General features: G+C 38.3%; 1 protein-coding gene across 1 annotated transcript in view; it reads right to left on the reverse strand.

Annotated features, from left to right (window-relative positions):
- The window catches only part of ZNF638 (zinc finger protein 638), a 91,889-nt gene that overhangs the window by 35,168 nt on the left and 37,025 nt on the right, over window positions 1-19,696 (reverse strand). The window contains exons 7-10 of the mRNA XM_006862907.1: window positions 11,022-11,156; window positions 7,422-7,544; window positions 1,547-1,605; window positions 1,291-1,343 (exon numbers count right to left, since the gene is read on the reverse strand). Of these exons, the coding sequence (XP_006862969.1) occupies window positions 1,291-1,343; window positions 1,547-1,605; window positions 7,422-7,544; window positions 11,022-11,156 (370 nt within the window). The remainder of the gene's footprint in view (window positions 1-1,290; window positions 1,344-1,546; window positions 1,606-7,421; window positions 7,545-11,021; window positions 11,157-19,696) is intronic.

Consider the following 19,696-nt stretch of genomic DNA (forward strand, 5'->3'; position numbering starts at 1 on the left):
AAGTGGATAGAGAGAAATACTGTTATCTGATGGTACATGGAGGGGATTATAATCAACATAATGAAACAAGGTATATGATTTGCTGAATGTAAAACTGATTATGTCCTGTAAACTTACACTCAATCAACAATAAAAACCTTAAAATAAATTTTAAAAATAATAAATAAATAAATCATCTCAAAAACAGGAATGATGATCTCAATATCAACAAAGAAACAGGAGTGGAGTGCAGCTGTGGCCTCTGAGATCCCTGTGTACCGAACCTCCTCAAACTAAGGACAGAAAAGTGTGACACTGGAAGAGTGGTAGAGAAGCAGCAGAACCAAACCCAGACTATAAGACAGAGCAGTGGGCTTCCCAACTCACAGAAAAAGTAAGCTGAATGACTTTGGGCAGAAAGCTTGCTTGATTACAGAGGAGGGTGCCTCCAAGCACTTAACTGAAGCTATAGTATCTGACATAGGAAGTTAGAGTCAACTGTCTTTAAGAGTATGGTGAAGCAGTGTGCCCTGGGAGGATTTATCAGCAACCCAAAAGACGTTTGTAACATTATTAACCAGGAAGAAGTCCAGGCAAAGGGGCAGAGAGGGCTGCCTGTGGACACAGACAGGAGAGGCTGTGCTGACCGTTGACCATTTCTGATCTTAAAATGTTGTTAGGTGCTGTGGAGTCGATTAGGGCCCACAGCAACCCTATGTACAACAGACCAGAACACTGCCCGGTCCTGCACCATTCTCACAATTGCTGCTACACTTCAGTCCATTCTTGCTGCCACTGCATACTACACCTGACAATATTCTGGTGCTATTCATCATGCTTCAATACTATGATGCTATTTGACAGTGTTTCACTGCTATTCATAAGGTTATCAGTGGATATACAGTCAGACTCTCTTTCACCCACCCAAGTTGGGTCTTAGTCTGGAAGCTCAGCTGAAACCTGTTCACCATGGGTGACCCTGCCAACATTCAAAATTACCAATGGCACAGAGTTTCCAACGACGGTGAATTATATCCTTTTAACTTATCTAAAAAACCCCTAACTATGAGTATGGTGTCTGAGTTCTGTATGGCCAATGCAATAAATCACGGAACCCAGCTGAAGAGCAGGGACTGCCGTGGGAGAAATGGTGGAGTCATTCTTTGTACATAAATAAAGTCACTATTTCATACATATGAAAACTGTTAAAAGTCAAAACAATCTGTTACATATGTATATTTACAATAAAAACAGGAAAAAAATAAACATGTATGTAACTCATATAGAAAAGAGTGTAAAGTGACTTACCACCAGTGGAAGATGAAGGAACATTTTCAGCTGCTTTTGAGGAATCTGTATCTTTTCTATCAGAAAGAAAAAAAAAAATTCAGCAAAGACTTAGAAATTCTAAACTCCATAAACTTCTAGAAATGTAATGTTTAAATCTAAGTTTAAACCATTTCAATTTGAGCAATAACACATTTAAACTGTAAAGATAAAGTACAATTTTAATAATTTAAAATTTGTCTATTTCATGACATTCACTCCCACATACGAAGTCACTTACTTTAAACTAGATGTGGACGTTTTCTTTGAATCCGAAGTCTTTTTCTTCACCTCTTTGTTCTATAAGGAATATTTGTTTGAACCAAAAATTAAGATTCTTAACAATTATAAAAAAATTAAGTTTAGAAAATGCAGAAAAGCCCACAGAATCAAAAAAATACCTAATTATAAACATATAAAAGCTTATTTTTCTATTATAATGAAACAATAAAAACATTCCATTTTTAGCATGATTTTACATCTTGCTTTCACTACACATCTGTATTTTATCATTAACTATATTCAAACGACTTATTGCATTATGCAAATCTGCAAAAGACTCCTTTAAAGTGTTAACAGGGTAGGCAATATACAACAAGTAGGAGGAATAAAGAAGACACATGGACTAATGTAGTAATTAAGATGAATAGAGTTCGATACTGTTAACTGCTGGTACATGGAGGGTACCTGAAATTATAACAAAGCAAAGTATAAGATTTGTTGAATATAAAATTCATGGTCTGCTGTGTAAACTTCACTCAATTCATAATAAAATGTTAAAAAGAAGAAATATTATTTCTAACATGTCTGTCATTTCATATATATTACTGCTAACACCCAGCCCAGTCTTTTCCTTTAATTGTGACAATAGCCTCCACATGCCATTTTCCCTTGTTTCTTTCTATCCTTGTCATTTCATACCAATCTATTCTAAAGAGAAATTAATTTTGTCACTCCTAAACTCAAACCATCCATTACTCACAAAGAAAAGGCCAACACTTAAAATGGACTAGAAGACATTACATCATCATAAACTTTACACTAACAGGTATATGCAACAATGATCATCACAGCACTATTCGACATAGCAAAAAGATGGAAACAATGTAAGTGTGCATCAACAGGTAAATGCATAAAGAAATGATGGTATACACGAATAATGAAGTATATCAAATCTATATATATTTGTGGGTGAAGAACCTTTCACCTTCTTGTACCTTTTTTAACTTGCATATCTACGTCTAGATTGTTACTATTACTGCATGACTGTGTATGTGAAGCAGTATTCACCTCTGCTGTTTTTGAGACTATTTCTACATGTGTAGTTACTTCATATTATTTGGATCCATATTCATATTTGGATCCATAATCAACACTCACGAAAGTAACAATCCAGAAGTCAAAGGACTTATTGAATTATGGAAATCTGTCGCAAATGACATCTTTAGTGTTCAAGAACAAAGAAAACACTTTGAGGACTAAGGTGCTCCTGGACCCAAGCCATGGTATTTTCAATTGCCTCATATAGATGTGATAGGTAGAAAAGGAATAAATAAAGATTGAAGAAAAACCAGTGCATTTAAATTACAGTGTTGCAGTGTTCTGTGTGTAGATACATGGACAGTGACACATGCTGAATGGGTATGGGAGGAAAAATGGGATATATTTTTAAGTCCCACAAATACATAAGAGCTTGAAAGAGGATTGGTCCATGGGTAGCCACAGACAGAAAGTGGGATAAGTGTTGTTGCAGGAAGGGGACTGAAATCATTGAGATGAAATAAAGCATATGGATTGTTGAATGTAAAACTGATAATCCTGTTCACTCAAATTACAATAAAAATTGAATAATGTAAATTATGGTGTTGGAGAAAAATATTGGAAGTATCATGAGACTGTCAAAAGCACAACCAAATTTTGTCTTAGAAGAAATATATAGGAATGCTCCCCTAGAAGTGAGGATGGCAAGGCTTCATCTCTCCTACTTTGGATATATTATCAAAAGGGAACAGTCCATGGAGAAGGATATCATAGGAAAAGCAGAGGGTCAGCGAAATAGAGAAAGATCTGCAAGATGGACTGACACGGTGGAACCAAAACTGGACCCAAAAGTTAACAATTGTAAGGATGGCTCATGACTGGACGGTGTTTCATTCCATTGTGCATATTGCTGTTATTAGGTGCTATCGACTCAGTTCTTAGTCATACCAACGCCATGCACAACTAAACAAAACACTACCCAATCCTGTGTCACCAACCTCACAACTGTTGCTACACTACAGTCCAATGTTGTTGCCACTTGGCCAATCCATCTCTGAAAAGGAAGAGGTAGGGTGGAAATATTCCTTGTTTTCACTGACCCTCCATTATATCAAGCAAGATGTCCCTCTCCAGGAACCGGTCCACCTGATAACATGAAAATACCATGGACTACTTAAGGTGCACCTCAGTCCTCAAACTGAGTTCTTTGCTCTTGAACACTTTAAAGAGGTCTTGTGCAACAGATCTGCATAACGCAATCTGTCATTTGATTTCTTGACTGCTGTTTCCGTAAGGGTTGATAGCGGAATCAAGCGTAATAGTCTTCAATCTTTTCTCCATTTACCATGTTATTTTTCAGTGGTGAGAATTTTTGCTTTCTTTACACGGAGGTGCAAGCTAACCCATTTTGAAAGCTGTGGTCTTTGATCATCATCAGTATTTTAAATCCTCTTGAATTTCAACAAGCAAGGTTGTATCATCTGCATATGTAAGATTGTTAATGAATCTTCCTGAGGCCAAGTTCTGCTTCATGTAATCCATCTTCTCGGATTATGTGTTCTCATACAGACTGAATTAATATGGTCAAAGAATATAACACAGGTACTCATTTTTTCCTAATTTTAAGCCATTCAGTGTCCTCTAGTTCTGTTCAAACGATTGCCTCTGGTCCATGTACAGGTTCCTTACCAGTACAAATAAGCACATTCTTTGTTATGCTAGTCATAACTTGTCATGATCGACACAGACAAAAGCCTTTGCATAGTCAATAAAGCACAGATAAATATCTTTCTGCTATTCTCTGCTTTCAGTCAAGATCCCTGTCTATCCTCAGCAATGATATCCCTAGTTCCACATCCTTGTCTTGAGTCTGGACTGAACCGCTGGCAGCTCCCTGTCAATGTACTATTGTAGCCATTTTTGAATTAACGTTTGAAAAATTTTACTTGCATGTGATATAAATTATATTGTCCAATGATTTCCACATTCAGTTGGGTCACCTCTCTTTGGAATTGGTAACAAATAAGGACCTCTTCCTATCGGTTGGCCAGGTAGCAGTCATCCAAATTTCTTGGCATAGATGAGTGAATGCCTGCAGTGTTGCATCAGTTTGTTTTAAGATTTCAATTTGTATTCCATCAATTCCCTGAGCCTTGTTCTTTCCAATGCTCTCAGTGCATTATTGAATTCTTTGTTCAAGTATCATTGCCGCTTGATCATATGTTTTTTAAAATGGTGGCCATTAACCATTTATTTATGGTACAGTGACTATGTATTCCTTCCAACTTCTTTTGGTGTTCAATAGGATCATTCAATATTTTGTCCACAGAATTCTTCAATATTTCAAGTTGACACTTGAATTTTCTCTTCAGTTCTTTCAGCTTGAGAAATGCTCAGTGTGTTCTTCCCTTTTGGTTTTCTAACTCCAGGTCTTTGTACATTACGATATTTGACTTTGACTTCTGGAGCTGCCCTCTGAAATTTTCTGTTCAGATCTTTTACTTCCTCATTTCTTCCATTTGTTTTAGCATTTCTACCTCAGAGAGTACATTTCAGTCTCTTCTGACATCCATTTTAGTCTGTCTTCTTAAAGATCTTTTTCGTTTCTTCCTCCATGATGTTCTTGATATCATCCCACAACTCTTCTAGTCTTCAGTCATTAGTATCGAATGCATCAAATCTGTTCTTGAGATAATCTCTAAATTTAGGTGTGATGTGTACAAGGTCCTGTTTTGGCTATCATTTTCTTCAGCTTCAGCCCGAACTTGTACATGATGTTCTTTTTCACAGTCAGCCCCTGGCTTTGTTTTGAATGGCACTGAGCTTCTCCTCTGTCTCTTCGCACACACGTAATCAATTTGGTTTTAAGTACTCTATTTGGTGAGGTCCAAGTGTATAATCATCTTTTATTGTTGTTCAAAAAAGGTATTTGCAATGAAGAAGTCATTGGTCTTGCAAAATCCTACCCATGTCATCTCCAACATCAGTTTTATCATCAAGGCCATAGTTTCCAACTACTGATGTTTCCTTTTTGTTTCTAACCTTTGCATTCTAATCACCAATAGTTATTAATACATCTTGATTTCATGTTTGATCAATTTCAGACTGAAGGAGTGGGTAAAATTCTTCAATTTCATTATCACTGGCTTTAGTGGCGAGTGTGTAAACTTGAGCAATAGTAATATTAACTGGACTTTCCTTGTAACCATATGGATATTATCCTATCACAATCATGTACTTCAAGACAGATCTTCATATGTACTTTTTGATTATGAATGTGAAGCCATTCCTCTTCAATCTGTCCTTCCTGGCATAGTAATCCATATGATTACCCTATCAGGAAATGAAGGTCACAAAAGCTTTATTCCATTTGTGTCCTCACAGGCAGCTTTTCCCCAGGCATATTTTAGAGTGCCTTCCAACCTGAGTAGCTCATCTTCTGACACTAACTGATAGTATTACAGCAGTATTTATAATATTTTCATTCTTCAGAACTGTATCTGACAATGTTCTACTGCTCTTCATAAGGTTTTCAGTGGCTAAACATTCAGGAAGTAGTCTGCTTATCCTTCTTCCTAATCAGACTAGTATGGAAGTTCAGCTGATACCTGTTCACCATGGGTGATCCTGCTGGTATTTAAAGTACTGGTAGTATAGCTTCCAACATTACAGCAACACACAAGCCACCAGACTATGACAACCTGACAATGGTGATATGGTAAATACAAGTTATATGCGCTATATAGATAAATCCATTAAGTATGGGTAGAGTACAGGGGACAAAATGATGAAAACTTTTTAGTAAAACCAAACACCTTAAGGGGATAAGACATTGGGCCTGGTGGCTTAGGAGCATAGTCTCGGGGACATCATGGTTACTTGGCATAATATAGTCGACAAAGACAGTATTTCTAAATTCTACTATAGTGAAAAGAAACTGGAGTTCCCCTTCTGAGGCAAAGGAGAGTGCAAAAAACAAAAACTGTTTGGAAACAATTAGAGCAAAGGGTAAATTGACCAAGACCTCCAGTCGCCATGAGCCTGAGACCAGAAAAGAAGGAAAAACGAAAATGCTACATACAGGGAAGAAGTTCGAAGAGTACTTTTACACTGTGGGAATTCCAATGAATGTTACAAATTTGTATGACTTTTTTAATGAAATACCAATTTGCACTGTAAAATTTCACTGAAAAGGTGATGGATTCTTCCTGCCAACTTTTGAAACCCCCTTGTATTTAATAATATTATGTGATTACATAGTGACTGTAGTAACAGAAATCAAATTAGGGGTTACATATGGGGAGGAGGGTGTTAAGGATTGAAAATAAGCATGCAAGGGGCATGTTGTCATGTTCTACTATATATGATAAAGGAGCTCTTCCTGCTATGGTTAAGCAGTCAGTTGTTAACTGAAAGATACGCAGGTACAAATCCACCAGCCAGACCATGGGAGAAAGATGTGAGTCCACTCCCATAAAGATTTAAAATCTTGGAAATCCTATGGGCCAGCTCTGTTCTGTCTTACAGGGTCACAATAAATTGGAATCAACTCAACATCAGTGTCTACTCCAAATCTGTTGACTGCCATTTAATATTGTGGGTGGTATATCTGCTCCTGTAAAAATTTACAGCCTCGGAAACCCTGTTCAGGGTCACTATGGGTTGGAACCGACTCGATGGCACTTGAACAACAACAACAACATCTGCTTCAATATTAGTGTGTTTGAATTTATACATTCGGTCTCTGGTGAGCTAACATATTTATGTTTTATATACTTTACAGTGTTAACACTTAACAAAAGCTCATCAAATCATCAATAACAATAAACCAACCAGTATCTAAAAATCCAGTTTACCTGTGATTTTTTCTTCCCTGGTACACGTATTTTCACACGTTTTCCTTTTATCACTAGAGGTGTTCTTTCAACATACTTGAAGACTGTAGTAACTGAATCTTTAAATTCCATTTCTAAGTAAGCCTAAAATAAACAACAAATTTATTCCTTTTTATTCCAAAACCCACCATTAAAATTCTAGGCATTTTACAGAAATAAAACAAAAATCTCCTGTTTTAATGAATTTAACACCATCCTTATTGATCATAGAGTATGAAATTGCCTCAAATCCTATGTGCTTTTGCCTCTGTCTTTTTGATTTGTTTAAATATACTCATTTCATTTTGTTTGTTTTTGTGTAAGTTTTTTGTGTGAATTAAGTGACACTTTTACATGGGAGAACTCATCATTACATTGTAATTATTACAATCTCTTCTGCGCATCATCACAATTTCACAGTCATCGTTTCATTGCAATGATTACAATCTCCTCTGGCATCATCATTCAACAGTATTTGCTTCTATTCCCTCTATTTTTTTCTCTCTTTTTGTGGAGGCATCAATGTACAAAAAAACCCACTTAGGAATATATAATCATTTAAACAACCAAAGGGCACATTCTGCAAGCCTGCCTACTGGCTGCCAGCACACAGCCTTTCTCTTTCCATGAGTCTAGAGTCCTCAGTTGCTCTATCTCTCTATGTCATCATCTCTGCCTCCATTTCTGGTGTCACTGCTTCTCTAATTAGGATCCCATGTCTTGCTCATGCTCTTCTTCTTGATGATCCTAGGATCCTCTGTTCTTGGACTTGCCTTTGTCTTTTCAAGTGTAATCTGGTCTTTAGGATGTTATCACACGTTTTGGACATTTAACCTTGTCTTAACCTTTTATGATTTGTATAACTTTACATAGATAAAAATAGACATATAGGCTCATGATCCAAGAAGAAATGCGATGGCAGGGCTCATAAAACAAAAGGAAAGTTAGGATCAAGACTACCTTACTTAATGAATTAAACACTGCCCAGTCCTGCGCCCCAACCTCACAATCGTTGCTACATTTGAGCCCTTTATTACTGCCACTGTGCCACCACTCAATCTCATTTGCGTCTTCCTCTTTTTCTCAGACCCTGTATTTTACCAAACATGATATCCTCCTCCAGGGACTGGTCCCTCCTGACACTATGACAAAGCATGCAAGACGAAGTCTGGCCATCCTGGCTTCTGGGGAGCATTCTATCTGTACTTCTAATGTTCTCCTCCAACACTAAAGCTCAAATGCACCAATTCTTCTACAGTCTTCCTTATTGACTGTCCACAACTTTCACATGCATGTGACATAACTAAAAAATCCATGGGTTGGTCAGGTGCACCTGAGTCCTCAAACTGGTATCTTTGCTCTTCAACACTTTAAAGTGGTGTAGCAGGTTTGCCTAATGAAATGTATCATTTGGTTTCTTGACTGCACTATATCTGACAATATTCTGGTGCTAAGTATCCCAGTTATTCATAGGTTTACAATGACTAAATATTCCGAAGTAGTCTTGTCTTCGTCTGGAAGCTCATCTGAAACCTGTCTACCATGGGTGACCCTGCTGGTATTTAAAACACCCGTAGCACATATTTTAGAATTACAGCAATACACAAGCCATCACAGTACGACAAAAAGTGGTAGCTGCTTTGTTTAGGGTTAAGATTTTGATGACTATAATCCACAAGCAAATAAATAATGGTGTGGCACTGTGGGTTAATGCACCAGACTGAAAAGTCATTTGAACTCCAAGGTCGGCTATTCGAGCTCACCAGCTGCTCCTCGGAAAACCCTATACAGGGTCGCTATGGGTCGGAGCCGATTTGACGGCACTTAACAACCACAACATACAAATAAGAAAAAGTCATTGTGGCTGTGTGTGTTAAACTGTAAAGTCATTAGTTTAAACCCACCAGCCAGCTACTCTGTGGGTTAAGAGCTGAGGAGCTAACTGCAAGACTGGTGGTTTAAGTCCACTAGTCAACTCTAGTGGAAAAAGATTAGGCTGTCTGTCTACTATCATAATGATTTATAGTCTCATATGCTAACTTGATGATGGAGAAGGCAACATACAAGAGGGAGGTTGGCAGATGAATGATGAAGAAAAGTGAAGACACAGGAAGGAATGCAAATAAGTATCGTTATATATACAATCCTGCAATAATAGGCAGATATATGGATAGATATACATGTTGAACAAGTGTGGGTGGGAGAATTGGAGTACAGGCACAAATACATAAAAGTTTGACAAAGGATATTTGTACATGGGTTTTTACCTTTACTGCAAACACACCTATGAATATAGTGGAGCATACAAAGACAAAATTATGTAAACTTCTTAGACATTCACAAACACCTTGATGTCATGAGTTCCTAGACCTACTGGTTCAGGACCATAGTCCCAGGAGACACCATGGTCAACTATCACAGCATAGGTCCTATTTTGGTGAGTAGCGGTCGTAATCTTTTTAAAAGCTTATGAGTGGCCATCTAAGGTGCAATATTGGTCTCTCCTTGTGTGAAGAAAGAAGACTGATGAAAATTGAAGACAAATGGAAACATGTGACTATCAGTCTCCATGACTCTAAGACCAGAAAAACTAGGTAGTACCAGGCTACCACTACCAACTGCTCTGAAAGTAATCACATTAGAAGGTCCTGTATAGAATGGGAGGAAATGTGGAATAAAATTCAAAATTAAAAAAAGACCAGGATTACTGTGCAGAAAGAGACTGGAAGAACCCGAGACTGTGGTCCTTGGTCACTCTTTAGGTCTAGAACTAAACTCACACTAAGACCAATTTAAAACCAAGTGGTACACAGATATATGGTGATGGTGGTGGTGGTGGTGGGGGGGAAGGACAAGTAAGGTATGCTCATCATGAAATGGTCAACTATTTTAAGGTTAAAGGGCAACGTTTACTTAAGGACAAAGTACAGGTTTGGGAAGAAAGGTGGAATGAAAATTATAACCACATGGAGGAAGTGGGATAACTGGTGCTATATGGAGGGAATTGTAATCACTGATATGAAACGAAGTGTATAATTTGTTGAATGTAAAAGTGATGAACTATTCAGTAGACTTTCACTCAATCCATAATAAACTTTTATAAAAAGATTTACAGGCTCGAATACAAGACTGGCACCTAAGTGCTCTGGCATTAAGTTTTGTCTTGTTTCTTAAAGTACAAATGAAACTACTTTTTCTTTTATAACCTGTATGGCATTCTAGAACAGGGATAGGAAAACTGTGGCTTACACCTACCTGTTTGTGCAAACAAGGTTTCATTGGAAGATAAGCCACACATGTGTTCTTGTATATATATATATTGTCAATGCTTACTTTTGCACTACAATGGTAAGTCCACTGATAAAGACTAAACATTTACCATTTGATCCTTTACAGAGAAAATATGCCAGTATTGTTCTATAAAATATACAACAGTCTTTTAGAACTTTATTCATTTAAATATAAGCATTTAAATAACGGAATGAACTATTTTATGTGATAAAGTAGCTGGGAGATACAAAAAATGCCTTTAATAATTACTAAATCAATGACTGTATTACAAAAACAGATCAATCAACTCACCTCCTTTCTATATGGAACAATCAGCACATCATTAACTTTTCCTAGTGGTTCAAATACTTTTCTGATATCTTCTTCAGTACAGCCATCCTCTGGTAATTCAGACACAACAACAACTACAGAGTGGTCTTTGCGGACCTATTATTTGGGGTAGAACACAAAATTTTAAAATACACTAAAGCATTGAGTACAGTAACAATAGTAATAAAAAAATTCACTATCTTTTACCATAAATCAATCCTTTAAAATGTCTTTTCTAAATATTTTGGCACAACTTCCTTAAAATTTTAATAGATGTGAAAAGAAATATGCTTTGATATTTCACCATTCACAACAGTGACACTGAGCTAATAGGTAATTAAACAAGGACACACTTTTTGTTAATAAGCATTTTATGAATATCAAAACCTATGGAATGGTCCAAAATTTTAAAGAATATTTTAATAAATCAATGTGGTTCAAAAAGTAAGAAAGACAAAATCAGCTTGATCTGCCTATATTTTAAAACTGAAAAGACCTAACCAGAGAAAAAAGCCCACACAAAAAACACAATGTAAAAATTAGGCACATTGTAAAAGTTCACGCTGAAAAGCACGCACATTTAAAAATTCTTGTAAAATAGCTAGGGGTTTAAATTAGGGTTAGCATTCAGTTTTAGATTAGTATATTCTTTACAATATTGTGAATAATAGAAATTTTCTATGTGTACATTTTTCTTATGTGCATTTGATGACAATGAATTTTTTCTGTGTGCAATTTTCATGTGGGCTTTTTAAAATCTATGTTTGCATGTTGTTGCTGTTCACTGTCACCAAGTTGTTTCTGACTCATAGTGACCCTGTGCAGAGGTTCTGAGGAATGGCTGACAGGTTTGAATTGCGGAACTTGCAGCAATCCACTGCTTATCCTACACCATTACAACAGAATTTCATTTTTTCACAGTACCCTGGAAATTCTATTGTAGATAGCGTTGTTGCTGTTGTTAAGTGCTATAGAGTCGGTTCTACCTGACAACAACCTGAGGAAAGGTTGCTGAGTTTGAGGTGCCAACCTTGTGATCCACTGCTAATCCTACAGCACAACTTAAATAGGCAATGTTGTTATTAAGCGCTGTCAAGTTGGTTCTGACTCATAGCAACCCTGTACAAGGTTTCTGAGGAGTGGCTATTGAGTTTGAACCACCGATTTTGTGGTTCAAACTGACTTTGCAGTCCAGCATATATTAACCCACAGCGCCACACCATGACTCCTAGATAGTCATTGTTGTTGTGTGCAAGTCGATTCCGACCCATAGCAACACTGTATAGGGTTTCCGAGACTGTAAATCTTTACGGAAGCAGAAAGCCTCATCTTTCTCCAAAGCAGCGGCTGGTAGTTTCAAACTGCTGACTTTGAGGTTAGCAGCCCAACTTATAACAACTACACTACCAGAACTACTTCCAGACGGACATTAATACCATTTAAATAATACATGTTGGCAAGTTTGCATGGGCTAAATGGGACAGAGATAAATAGTGACGACGTATGCTCAACCTTGGAACAACAGGGTTTTGTGATATAGGAATGGAGGCATAGTTTGAATGGGTAAAAGAGGGGAAATGTTAAAATGCTTGACTGTTTTATGAATATTGATTTCCCTTGTCTACTATTGTAAAATTTAGACACTTGAGTGGGATAGAAAGGAATATCGGGAAACATTACAGAAAGCTTGTAAAGACTGTCATCGGCCTGTAACTCACTGGAATACCTAAAAGGGGTTCTAGAACTTGCCCAGTGCAATAAGCTTCTTGCAGAGCCTTTGTAGTGTATAAGACCTTAGGTGGAATCCTGAGCCCCATCCAGAACCTTCTGAGGTGAGAAATTCCCACTCGAAAGGATAAGCAGACCAGCCAGGAGTAGCGAGAGAAACACAACGTACTTCTTTAAAGAAAGACCAGCAGAAAAAATAAAAACGACAGTCTGATTGGCTACTACAAGGGCAAGCAAGTTGTTCACAGGGGAACCATCAAGGGAAGCAACCAAGTCCCTTCAGGACATCCCCCACCCCTCCAAGATTGAAACTCAAAGCGATTACACAAGCAGGCATGCAAGTTTGCTTGTGACCACACTGATCTAATCGTGAGTGGAAGTGGGGGGAAAGCAGCAATGAAGACATGGGCTGAGTTCGACCATGCTCCATAGACCCCATCGATCTACAGATGAGATAGAGAAGAGTAAGGGCTGGTTGGTCCAAAGTATGGTGAGATCTAGAGACTTCTGGGCCCATGGACAAGGACACAGTCATGGAGGGCTAGAGCTGAGAGTAAAGCATTCAGCTGTTATGGAGACGTACAAACTTGCAGATAGTACCCATTTGACCTAGCTTCGATGGTTTGATGGTCACAACTTGACTAGAAGATTTTTAAAATGTGATAAAGGAAATGTGCAAATTGCTACAATTTAATGAACTTGACCTATGCTTACGGATGTAGTAGCTCAAAATACCAACTGAGACGGAAAGACTCTTCATCCTAACCCCTCTGTATGCAGGGCTGATACGGACGAACAACTTAGACACTGGCTATTAAAATGGGGGGGGGTGGGGATTATGAAGGCACAAAGTGACTGGCTTACAAGTTTTCAGAGGGAGTTTAATTAGAGTGTGTGGGGAAAGGTATAATCCCCAGTGAATTGTTTTCATCTTTTCTACACAGATCTGATGAAAGGAGATGGTGATTTAAGATTCTTAGGATTCAACAGTAGTAATTATTATAACTAACTGCGATTGTCACATTGTAAAGGCACAAGTTTTGTAACATAAAGTTGGAGTACTTAATCTTACATTCCAGGACCATCAAGAGAGAAGAACATGAGCAGAATGTGGGACCCTATCCAGAGAAGTAGTGACACCAGAGATGGAGGCAAAGATGAGGATATGGAGAGAGAGAACATTTGAAGACTCTAGACTCATGGAAAGAGAAAGGCTGTGTGCTGGTGGGTAGGAGGCAGACTTAGCCCTTATACTGCTTAAATGATTACATATTCCTGAGCATTTCTGAGTACATGCAAAAAAAGAAAAAACAAAACAAAAACCCACCAAAAAATATAACCCAAAGAGGAAACACAAGCAAATACTATTTGATGATGATACATGAAGGGGACTGTAATCGTTGCAATGAAACAAAATACGATGAGTGAAAAAAACCAATGTTCTCCCATGCAAACTATCACTCAATTCACAATAAATATTTAATTAAAAAAAAAAAAAAGAATGTATCCCCTCCCAAAAAAAACAAAACACAAAACCCTATGGAAAGGAGGAATGGGAAAAACAGGGAGGAAGTGGGATAAATAATGTCACATTGTGGGGATCAAAGTCAATGAGATGAAATAAAATATTAGTTGAATAGAAAACTGATTTGTTCTGAAAACCTTCACTCAATTCACAATAAAAAGTTAAAACACAATTAGCAACTTGTCTAGATGGGTTTGGTTAAAAGAGATGGGGATAAGATTCTTATGATTCAATAATGAATAACTAACTGCTATCATGACTAACTGCAACTGTCACAGTTGAAAATGTAGAAGTTTTGTAACAAAAATGGGGAGATAACAAACAAGATGGTGGATAGAGTGGAAGTGTAGTAAAGAGCTCCGTCAACAACAACAACAACACAGAATACCCCACCAAGCAGGCTCAGGGAATGGTCCCAGAACTCTGAACAACATATAAAAGAATATTTAGAAGGTTGGAAGGCTTACAGCTGGGGGAATTTGTGGCAGAAGCATGAAATCCATTGCTTTCTAGTCCGGGACTCTCAGCTGCTCCAAGAGCCGCCATTTTGGGTGAGACCAAGTGGGGGAAGGATCCGAGTGGCCACAGATGCCTGGCAGAACTGCAGAGATAAAGGCGTGGACATTCTTTTCTTTTGGTAGCTGTTCATTGGTCCCTTGCTGTCTATGCACCTCCATTCTGGTGACTATACGAGTGTCTGAGCTAGTGAGCACCCCAGCCCCACCCTTGGAGGGTTCTATTACTCATGCACACAGATCTCCTTGAAATTTAAAGAGACAGTTTCCAATTAAAACCAAACGGCCACAGCTGGCCCTGAACTGTTTCCAACTAGAAAAAAGGCCTGAACGGGGATTGTGGAGCGGGACAAGCAGACAAAAGAGGAAATAGGCCAAAAATTAAACCCAAAGTTAGGTCAAAACAACCAACATTCTTGAAATTTCTCAAGAAAAAGAGTGAAAAGGGAAACCCATTTCCTGATCACATCTACCTGGAGGCAATCAGAAAGAATAAAAAATACCAAAACAAACACCCATCTAAGTATGAAGGTCACAGATAACTCCTGAACATGCCCCAAAAAACAGAAGCACATGACCATATCAGTACATGTCCAGAAACAAGATATAGTGACTGAGGCAAACGAGTTGGAAGTAAACCTACAATCCACACTGGAAGATGGGCAGGCATTGGAAATGCCTGAGAAGGAATTCAGAAAAATTATTATAAAATGTATCAAAACACTATACAATGGAGTTGAGAAAAATAAGGAAGAAGTCAGGAAAGCGCTACAAGAACAATCAAATAAGATAGAGACAGCACTGGAAACAATTCAAAACCTATAGAAAGAGGTCCAAACAATTAATAATAGAATATCAGAAATAGACAATACATGAAAGGGCAAAGGAATAGAACTGGAGATATAAGCCAGAACTAGTGAGCTAGAAGATAAATCTCTCAACACTACTAAGATAGAAGAACAAACACAAAAAAGGATAAAAAAATCTGAAGAAGGCCTAAGATTCATGTTGGATAACATGAAGAGGAATAACAGTAAGAATTATTGGCATTCCAGATCAGGAACCATCACACAAGCCAACAGAAGAGAGTGGAAGAGCTTCTGGAAGAAAAATTTCCTAACATCATGAAAAGTGAAAAGATAGCATTCAAGAAGTTCAACCAACCCCAGGATGGATAGACCCTAAAAGACAATCACCAAGACATATAATAATCAAGTACTCCAAAATCAGAGATAAAGACAGCATCTTGAAAGCAGCTAGAGAAAAGAGAAATATAACATATAAAGGCAAGCAAATCATATTAAGCTCAGATTTCTCAACAGAAACCACGCAGGCAAGAGGGCAAAAGGGATATATATATAAAACCCTGAAAGAAAAAAAAAACTGCCACCCAAGAATCCTCTACCCAGAAAAGCTGTCAATCAAATATGATGGTGTAATCAAAACATTCCAGGATAGGCAGAAGCTAAGGGATGTTGCCAAAGCCAACCCTGCTATGAAAAACATCCTAAAGGAAGTTCTGTGGACTGAGAACCAACAAGAACACACAACAACTACAGAATGACCTACATGGCAACATCAACCTGAACTCAGTCAACAAATGAAAGAGTCAAGAACAGAATAAAATTATAAGAACAGAGGATCTGGGAGGTCAGTCTATGATCAAAACAATTACAATGTGAAAAAAGGTAAACACAGAAGAACAGAGATCCAGGTGGTGGGAAGGTCAGGTAGATTACTAGATAAAACAGACTGTCTTAAATGGAGGGAAGAACTAATGGAATATAAGGTAACCACAATGGGGTTAGGGTGGCGGGTTTACTTTAGGTGTTGGGGAAGGCAATACAAGTAGGGGGGAGGAGGCAGAAGAACAAGACAGATAGGGGAACACTGAGACTGGTTTGCATGGCCTACTGGGACAGAGGGAAATAGTGATGTATACTAAATCTTGGAACAACAGGGCTCTGGGATACAAGGATCTATCTAGGTATACCTTGAAGAGGGTAAATACTACTAAAATCCTTGACTGCCTTATGAATAGTAGTTTCCCTTGCCTACTATTGTAAAATAGACACTTGAATGGGATAGAAACGAATGTTGGGAAACATGATTAGAGAAAACTTGTAAGCCCGCCTTCAGCCTATAACTGATTAGAATACCTAAAAGGGGTTCTACAACTTGGCCAGTGAAATAGGCCTCATGCAAAGCCTTTACAGAGTATAGGACCTTAGGTGGAATCCTGAGTCCCATCCACAACCCCGTGAGGTGAAATATTCCCACTAGAAAGGACAAGCAGACTGGAACAGCTACAGTGACAGAAGATATATCTTCACGATGAACCTGACCTGTACTCAGAGCAGTAGTTACTCTAAATACCAACAGAGTGAAAGAGTCTTCAAATCAAGTATCAATGCTATCCGCTCTGTGCACAGGGTAGATAGGGACAGGCAACTTAGACACTGACTATCTAAAATGAGGGGGCAATAAAGAAAGGAACGAAGTGACTGGCTTACAAGGTTTCAAGAGGGAGCTTAGTTTAAGAGAGTGGGGAGGAAGAAAGAATCCCCACTGAATAGCTATCATCTTGTCTAGATGGGTCTGGTGAAAGGAGATGGGGATAAGATTCGTAAGATTCAATAGTGAACAACTGTTATCATGATTAATCGTGACTGTCACGATTGTAAATGTAGAAGTTTTATAACAAAAAAAGGGGAGTGGTTAATCTTACAGTCCAGAAACAGAGGACCCTAGCACCATCAAGAGAGGAATGCACAAGCAGAAAGCTGGACCGTATCCAGAGAAGCAGCAGTGCCAGAGATGGAGGCAGAGATGGGAGCATGGAGAAGGGGAGCGGCTGAGGACTCTAGATTCATGTACTAAGAAGGACTAACAGTTGGTGGCCAGGAGCAAACTTGCAGAATGTGGCCTTTGGAGATGTAAATTACTATATATGCCTGAGTCGGTTTTTTTTTGTTTGTGTGTTTTTTTAAAAATCTAAAGCAGAGAGAAATACTGTTAACTAATGGTATATGAAAGGAGCTCTGGTAGCGTAGTGGTTACGAATCGGGCTGCGAACCTTACGGTCAGCGGTTCGAAACTACCAGCCGCTCCGCGGGAGAAAGATGAGGCTTTCTACTCCCGTAAAGATTTACACCCTCGGAAACCCTGCACAGGGTCGCTATGGGTCGGACCCGACTCGATGGCACTTAACAACAACAATGGTATATGAAGGGGATTATAATCAATGTAATGAAACAAGGTGTATGATTTGTTGAATGTGAAACTAATGATGTGCCCTGCAAACTTTCACTCAATCCACAATAAAAACCTTAAATAAAAAAAAAAATTTTTAAAATGGGGGCGCAGTTAATCTTACAGTCCAGAAACAGCGGACCCTAGGACCATCAAGGGAGAAGAGCACAAGAGGAATGCGGGACCTTATCCAGAGATGCAGTGACACCAGAGATGGAGGAAGAGATGGGGGCATGGAGAGAGGGAGCAGCTGAGGACTCTAGTCTTGGGAAGAGAGAGACTAAGATCTGGCAGAGCTAGGAGGCCAACTTGCAGTATGTGGTGTTTAGTAGTTTAAATTATTATATATGTACACATATATATATGCCTGAGTTTAACAAAAAAATAGAGAGAAATACTGTTAACTGACGGTACATGGAGGGGATTATAATCACTGTAATGCTACAAGGTGTATGATTTCTTGAATGTAAAACTGGTGATTTGCCTTATAAACTTTTCACTCAATCCACAATAAAAACCTTTTTTAAAAAAAGGAAGAAAATACCATGACTTAAGTCAGGTACACCTTAGCCCTTAATGTGACATCTTTGCTTAACACTTTAAAGAGGTCTTTTGCAGATTTGCCCAATGAAATAGAGCGGCTGATTTCTAGACTCTATACCACCATCTAATTTTGCTAAAAAATTAAAAACAAATGGCAATAGACTCTTCGTAACTAGCTGGCCCTCCTAAGTCTCATCCTAGGCTTCTCTCCTCTAAGTAGAGGTAGAAAAAAGAAAAGAAATATCTACATGGAATCAAAATGAGTTTTGGTAGTTTAGTGTGTTACAAGTTGGGTTTGCTAACCGCAAGTTCAGCAGTTCAAATCTACCAGCTACTCCAAGTGAGAAAGATGAGGCCTTCTTCTCTTGAAAAGATTTACAGCCTCTGAAACCCTACACAGGGTGGATATGAGTCGGAACTGACGTGGCAGCACTTAACAACAAACCACATACGGGGGTCACTATGAGTTGGAATTGGCTCCACGGCACATAACCACCACCATAATATGGGATCAAAGAAACAATAGCAACTAAAAATTAGCTTGGAATCTTACGGTCCAGTGAGTTTCTGTTAACAGGGAGGAACAACTTAGAAAAGATGAGAATAGTTGTGAAACTGTAAGTACACACTGTCATTAAATTACACAGGTTGTTGTTGTTATGTGCCGTGGAGTCAGTTCCAACTCACAGAGACCCTGTACAGGGTTTCTGAGGCTGTAAATCTTTTCGGGAGCAGAAAGCCTCATCTTTCTCTTGCCGAACAGCTGGTAGTTTCGAACTGCTGATCGAGCAGTTCGCAGCCCGATTCGTAACCACTATGCTACCTGATAATACTGTTAAATTTGTGCATGGTTTTCTATGCATAGTGTCAATAGTAACAAAAATAAAATTGGGGGGGGAAGAGGAGAAGGGCTGCAGGGAGTGGTTTGAAACCAGCCAGAAGTGTCGAAACAAAATAAAACCATCTTTTATGTATCGAGTTTACCACTTTCAAATTTGTTCCAATATTCAAGATTTCTTCTTAATTTTATTCAAAATGCTGTATTACAGGCTCTTTGGGTCAGAGAATAATAGCTGTTGAAAGTCTTTAATGTA

The sequence above is a fragment of the Chrysochloris asiatica genome, unplaced genomic scaffold (genome assembly GCF_000296735.1).
Source record: "Chrysochloris asiatica unplaced genomic scaffold, ChrAsi1.0 scaffold00052, whole genome shotgun sequence".
NCBI classification, from domain to species: domain Eukaryota; kingdom Metazoa; phylum Chordata; class Mammalia; order Afrosoricida; family Chrysochloridae; genus Chrysochloris; species Chrysochloris asiatica.